The sequence below is a fragment of the Lactuca serriola genome, chromosome 3, assembly GCF_051521515.1.
Source record: "Lactuca serriola cultivar US96UC23 chromosome 3, Lser_US96UC23_V15, whole genome shotgun sequence".
NCBI lineage: Eukaryota > Viridiplantae > Streptophyta > Magnoliopsida > Asterales > Asteraceae > Lactuca > Lactuca serriola.
The window spans coordinates 267,316,221-267,323,982 of record NC_136410.1 but is presented as its reverse complement, the minus strand read 5'-3'; the positions used below and the strand labels follow the sequence as shown (position 1 = coordinate 267,323,982).

The following is a 7,762-nucleotide window of genomic DNA, read 5'->3' as shown; positions in this document are numbered from 1 at the left end:
AATTATGGACCAAATACACAAATTACCCCAAACAATAGGGGCCATTCGTGTAATTTACTCTAAATCTAATTTGGTCAAAATACATGTAATTCAACGACACAAAGATTCTATCATTTTTTTACACAAGACCATGAAATGTATATGTCATTCTTAAATTATATTCCGTCTTAAATATATGTTTATCCTAAACGATCATTAATTAAGTTTAATAACACAATTATATCCAGCAAACTCTTCAGCCAACTTTGTTGACTTTTACATTATTTGAACCATTCCATTTGAATATATATATATATATATATATATATATATATATATATATATATATATATATATATATATATATATATATATATATATATATATATATATATATAAAACGTTAGCAGCCAGGGGAGTTCAATCTCTATATATTATGAACCCTGTGTATCATCATTTTCATAATTCATTCTGGACGTAGAAAGCATGGAGCTGTTTCTCCCATTTTCAGCCTCTATAGCAGCGATTGTTTTTTCTTTGCTACTAAAATTCCTGCTGCAAAGCTTAGAAGGAAAGAGAGTGAAGAACAGAGAACCACCTCAAGCAAAGGGCCGATGGCCGGTAATCGGACACCTGCGCCTTCTAGGTGGACCTGAATTACCTCACAGGGTCTTAGGTGGCATGGCAGATAAATATGGCCCCATTTTCACCATCAAGCTTGGTGTTGACAATGTTTTGGTGGTGAGTAACGCTGAGATGGCGAAAGAGTGCTTTACCACAAATGATAAGGTGTTTGCAAGTCGACCCAAGTCAATGGCAGTAGAACACATGGGCTATAACTATGCCATCTTGGCTCTAGCTCCTTATGGTGACTACTGGCGACAAGTGCGCAAGATCTTGACACTCGAGGTTCTCTCTCAGCGACGCGTGGAGATGCTTGGACCTCTTCGTGCTTCAGAGGTTAAAGCATCCATGGGAGATATATATAATGCTTGGGTAAAGAATAAAGAGAGTGGAAGTTCCGACATGGTAAAGGTGGATATGAAACAATGGTTTCAGAACTTGATATTAAATGTTGTGGTCAGGGTTGTTTCAGGAAAAAGGTTTTCACCTGATGACAAAGAAGGGGTTCGATTTCAAAAAGTGATAAGGAAATTCTTTGTGTTATTGGGCACATTTGTGGTGTCTGATTTTATTCCATATCTCAAGCCTTTGGACCTGGGAGGATACGAGAAAAAAATGAAGATGACAGGAGAAGAGATGTACGGAATTGTAACAGGATGGCTAGAGGATCACAAGAGAGTGAGGGCGGAGGAAAAGCAGCAACATGAAAGAAGCCAAGTCTTCATGGATGTTCTGATTTCGGTTCTTGAAGGTGCCTCCCCAGAGGAATTCCGTGGTTTTGACCATGATACCATAATCAAGGCTACATGTTTGGTAAACCTTATTAATCTTTCTATATCTCATCATCATTATGAGCTACTATTACTAGCTAGAGTTTGTTAATTAATCGTTTAATTATATATAGTTTCTTCCACATTCATTATAGTACGTATTTGCAACAGTTTTCAGTGGCAAAGATAAGCTGTGCAAAAAAATAAAATCAATTATCAGCATGCATGCATGCATGTTGCTTGAAATCTAGCTAATATAAGAAATTTGTTTTAACTTCAAACTTGCAGACTGTTTTAGCTGCGGGATTGGACACATCGGCTGCAACGTTAACATGGGCTTTATGTTTGTTGCTCAACAACCCAAGAGTATTAAAAATTGCCCAAGATGAATTGGATGAGCATGTTGGAAGGAAGAGAGCAGTAGAGGAGTCGGACCTGAAGAACCTTGTTTACCTTGACGCAATCGTTAAAGAAACACTGCGTTTATACCCGCCTGGACCTCTAAACCTTCCTCATGAGTCCATGGAGGATTGCGTTATTGGTGGCTACAAAATCCCTAAAGGCACACGTTTATTGACTAATCTTTGGAAAATTCAACATGATCCTAATAAATGGTCACATCCTGAAGAATTTCAGCCAGAAAGATTCTTGACAAGTCATAAACATGTTGATGTCAGGGGAAACAATTATGAATTGCTTCCTTTCGGTAGTGGTAGAAGAGTATGCCCTGCTATTCCCTTTGCTCTTCGGTCTTTGCATATAACTTTAGCTACTTTAATACAACAATTTGTGCTTAAAAACCCATCCAATGAACCCATTGATATGAGTGAAAGCGCTGGAGTGACTATCAGCAAAGCGATCCCACTTGAGGTCCTTCTGGCGCCTCGTTTATCCCTTGATATGTACCCTGCAGTTGCTGCATGATACGTCTGCTTCAAATCATCACCGACCATGCGCCCACACTCTAGTCTTATTGAACAACCATTCCAAGACAATTAATCCCGAAAAATCACAAAGTCTTCTTACTATCTTATCAACAGCTTGTTAATTAGTCATACTACTAAATCTGTTTTGGATTTTTATTATTTCATGCAGTATAATGGATACTACTTTGTTTTGGATTTTCATTATTTCATGCAATGGTTTTTAGTTTCTTCTGCTTGTATATATGCTCTGTATATAGAGCCACCCCTTGTTTACATTTTAAGCATCGATAATTAGCATGAAAATTTTCGCTGTTTAATTACACGAACATTGTGTTATCAGAGCTAGCTATGTTGCACGCATAATAGTTGCTTTATATCAATTTTAAAATGGTACAAGTCAACACTACTATATATTAGCATGGCTTCCCAATTTTCAGACTATGTGTTTTTGAGCATTAAAAAAATATCCTTTCCAAGTCAGAAGAGATATGGGATTTTTTACAGAATGATTACACTGTTGCCTGGATTAATCGGTTCGGTTGTCATCATCGGTTCACCTGTTATATGCATGCATGATTGGAACTTTAGTTTTAATGAGTATTTATGAATTTATATCATCTTATGTTTTAATTAGTAGTTTATTATTTAGAATTTAGCTTCTAGATTGACCCAAGTATATGGAGTTGTACCGGTCCTTAGCTTGTACCGAGTCTTCTGGTAGAACAAGTAGCATGGCTTCTTTCATGGGTCACGTGTGTATCTAAGATGATTATATATAGCCTTTAGTGCTATGAATAAAATAGTTTTTTTGCTCTTTACTTTTCAGATTGCTGCACATTTAATTTATTACATTAGAAAAAACCTTTCTTCTTCCTTTCTTCATACATTTCGTGAGTGATAACAGTAATAAAAGGAGTTTGTTATTTTGGTCTTATATCCAACATACGCACACGGAAACTAATGAAGCTCAACAAATAGAGATATCCAAAAGAAAGATACCCATGTTTTGTTGTTCATCCAACATGGAAAGGATGAAACTGTTTTCCTCATAATCGTTTCTAGAGAATAATGGAACATTTTAAAGACTTCGTATCCAGGGTCTGCTATGGTTATCACCATCAAGCAATAGCAGCGACACCTTTAGCACGACGGACACTTTGAGCGGCGACATCAAACAAACGCGTTTTTGTCGCCGCTAAAAGTGTCTGTCGCCGCTAAAAGCTTATGTTGGCGATCCGCCTCATTTCAACCATAACCGTCGATTTAGGCGATGATCCAACGACTAGGAGGATGTAGAAAACTCCGCGTTATTTTCCCTCCGGTGTGTCCCCGCTAAAGGCTACTCGTCGTCGCTATTGCTAGTTCTGGCGATCCGCGTCATTTCAACCCCAACAGTCGATTTAAGTGATGATCCAACGATGTAGAAAACCCCGGATTGTTTTCCCTCCGATGTGTCACCGCTAAAGGTGTCGTTGCTAAAGAGCCTCGACAATAAAATCTGCTTCGTCTTCACTTTCTTCCCTGATCTACTTTTGTGTTTTCCCTTCTTCTCTCTTCTTTCTGCTCACCACCTTCGACCCCATCAGAATTTCACCGAAATCTTCGATATTTCACCTCTCTTCCTCTCTATTTTCCCCCTTTCTCTTTTCCTTTTCTCTTCTCCCTAATAAATTTATGTTGGTTGTCGGAATTTTGAGACCCCCCACCTTTCTCGCCGGAGTATACCGCCACCACCACTGTTCATGACGAAATTTTGATATTTTAGATGTGTATTTGTATTTGTATTTTGTGTTTGTAGATGTGGATATGTATTTGTATTTGCATTTCTATGTATATGAGTATCTTGAGTGTATTTGATGTATGTATTTGTGTTTTTGTATGCTCATTTACATGTATATGTATGTAAATTCTGTATGTGTATGTGTTTTTGTATGTATATGTGTATTTTGTATGTATGTGTATTTGTATGTATACAAATACATACAAATAGCGGCGATACCTTTAGTGGCAACAAATAGTATTAGCAGTGACACGCCTTTAACGGCGACAGAAGGCAATAGCGGCGACCAGTGGAGCATTAGCGACGAACCAACAGTAGTGATCCTTTAGCGGCGACATTTTCGACCTTTAGCGACGACGCCCGTCGCCAGTAATACTCTAATTTCTTGTAGTGCACCAGTCAGTGACGAAAGCTTCTAGAGGCCTAGGGGGGCCAAGGCCTCCCCGTTTTTCTCATTCTCAGCTATAAATATTATATAAACTAGGTTATAACCGTGTACTACACGGAACCAACGTAAAATCATTTTAGAAGTTAATAGATGTTATAATTAATAATACATTTGCAAACAAATATTTTTTAGAAGCTTAAAGGTTTTATCCATAACTATAAAATTGTTAGTTTAAACCCGTAGAAATTATGTTTGTGAAAGATTAACACTATTAATTTACAAGGATTTATTAATTTTCTAATTTAAGAAGATTAAAGCTTTGTCAGTAATTTTATAATTTTGTTTTTAAATTAATATATACAATGTTATAAATATCCAATTCACTTATAATTGTCTTTTAAAATAAATACATACACTATTATGAATATCCAATTTACTTTTTGTATATTTAGATATTTGATAAAATCGCAAAGTTGCACCATACAATATAAAATTTGAGTACAGTTAATGGTCAGCTTACCAATTATACCCTCCTAGATTCAAAAAGAAAGAAAGTGGCTATTAACATACATAATAAATCAAAAGTAGCAATAAGTAATTTAAAGGTTGTTTAAATTTCTGTAATTTAAAGGTTGTTCAAGTTTATGCGGAAGCAAATGACATGCCAATTGACTAAATATGGATATCTTGCAAGTTTGGATGCAGAATTGACCAAGATGAGACTTTTCATGAGACCATATTCCTAATTTTGCCAAAATAAAATGTGTGTTAGGTCCAAAAGCATAATGATTGCTTGAAGTACCGAATGTATTTTTGACAATATTTTAAGCATTTATCTTAATGACATCTGAAAAATTATTAGACATTTATATTTGTACTTCAAAAAGGTCAACTAAATAAGTAAATACCAACTTTGATAGAGAGTAATTCAACCTCTAAATTTCTGATCATTTACTACCCAAAAACATCACGAGGAAAAATATGTTTTGTAGGAAAATAAAATGATAACATATAAAAACATATATATGAAAAATGTATGTACAATGCATAATTCTAAGTCTTATCCTTTATACCATTTTAATTTTAATTTAAGAATTTTTATTTTCACATGTAAAAAAATTAAAAGACAACAGAGGCTCATTAAAACCCAATTAAGTGATAAAAAGATAATTTTGTGACGTTAAAATTCCACAAACAAAATTGGGTTACAATGCAATTTATCTATTCCATTTCATGATAAATGAAGAAAAAAAGGAATGGAAATTAACAAACGGAGTGAATCACCTTCGTTCGGCAGTAGTTTATTCCATTGCTTCCTTCTCTGATCCATTATACTAAACACTACCTTAGTCTTTTCGGTAATGATGCTTTAGCAAATACCCCAGATCCAAATAAGCTGATATGAGGTCATTTAAGCTTTGTGCATACCTTAAATAAATAGGTAGAAGTTTGCAATTATCACTAATTATTTTTACTTTTTCTTCACAACTCCAAATCCAACTTAATGATTGACATGAGAAAGCAAATTATATGAAATAGTAAATCACCTTTATATTTTTTAGCATCTTTAAACTTTATACAGTAAGGAAAAACATTTGTAAATTGAAGAATTATCAAATGAGCGTTGCATTACCTCGACAAATCGAGGTTGATTCACTGATTGTTTTCCATGTTTCTTGAATAACAGGTCTTATCATACCCACCAAGAAACTATGTTAAAAAAAAGGTTGTAGGCTCCCAAGAGAGAATCTCAATCCATTGATCTCCTCTTTTTCTATCTCATCACCATCACCACTGCATTCCACACAAATCAAGTTCAATTATAAATTAAAAGGGATATAAATAATAACGACAATTACAAAACTATCTACTTTTAAAGTAAAGAAGCAAAGTGTACATCTGCTGTACACTTATATATATAGAAACTGATTGAACTATAAAATAAATGATTACAAATTGAAATCCTAGCTTTCAAGAGGCTAGTTCTCTCCTTGAGCTTTAACTTTAACAGAAATAGATCCAAGATGATGACCGACTGAATCTAAACTCCCACTTAAAGATAAACAACACCAACATATCCTAATTGACTAAAAGACCTTATTGCCCCCACCATCTCTACTTAAGCCACACTTAGAGAACCATAACCGAATGCGCATGGTTGTTTATAATATTATAGTCACATGAGAAATGAGATGCAATTAAGAAACTGAATAAACCTAACCACAATGGAAATAATGATGCATTTGGAGAATCTTTTGTGTGTGTGTGTATATATATATCACATTAGTTGTTGTAATTCTCTCATAAGTGCTTATGTGCTTGAATCATACCAATCATAGATTAAAACATAACTTTCCTTGTGAACTCAAATACCAATTTTCCTAATTTTTTTGCAGTGCTTTTATATACTCGAAAGGGAAATTGAAAGCTATAACACAATATGCTAGTATATCAGAAGATATATGTCTCATATTATCTTAATTTTGACAAATACCACCCATATTTAGAGGTTATTTGAGTCAATTTCTATAACCCTAATATTTGAATGTTCAACTAATAGGTATTTGGTCAATACGGTGGTGAAGATCAGAAAACACCTTTGACTATGAGTTGGTGATGTTTACTTGTCACGCTTTGATTGAATCTTTCACCCGCTTTGATTCTCAGAGTCTGTCAGCCTTTGATTCTTTGCTAGTATATTTTATTTGAGGCATTTGGATTTTACTGTGTATTAAGGTTTTTCTATGATTTTTTTTTTTCAATTTCTTACATTATACTTTGCACGGCTAGAAGCCAATGCCCTTTTCTTTTATAAAACTGCACTTCTCAAAAAATATGATTTAGTGCAAATCATTGATATATCATTTTATACATTATTATTTAGAGAATAAATTAATATCAAGCTGGAATAAAAAGGAATTCAAAGGAATTGAAATGAAATATTTTGATATTAAAGCCTTTAGGTGACAAATACATGAAATTTAATTTGCTCAAAATACATCTAATTCAACAACAGAAAGATTCTATGATTTTTTTGACACAAGAACATGAAATATATGTCATTCTTAAATTATATTCCCTCTTAAATATATATTTATGCTAAATGATCATTAAGTTTAATAACACACTTGTATCGAGCAAACTTTTCAGCCAACTTTGTTGACTTTTACATTATTAGAACCATACCATTTGAATATATATAGAAAAAAAGGTTAGCAGCCGGGGAGTTCAATCTCTATATATTATGATCCCTGTGTATCATCATATTTCATAATTCATTCTGGACGTAGAAAGC

At 34.1% G+C, this 7,762-nt stretch overlaps 1 protein-coding gene across 1 annotated transcript; it reads left to right on the top strand.

The window, feature by feature from the left end:
- Positions 1-465: 465 nt before the first annotated feature.
- LOC145094902 (cytochrome P450 CYP82D47-like) lies at positions 466-2,468 on the top strand. Its single transcript, XM_079032886.1, has 2 exons — positions 466-1,416; positions 1,662-2,468. The coding sequence occupies exons 1-2, from the start codon at positions 466-468 to the stop codon at positions 2,295-2,297; spliced, it is 1,587 nt and encodes a 528-aa protein (XP_078889012.1). The 3' UTR covers positions 2,298-2,468.
- The last annotated feature ends 5,294 nt before the right edge of the window (positions 2,469-7,762 follow it).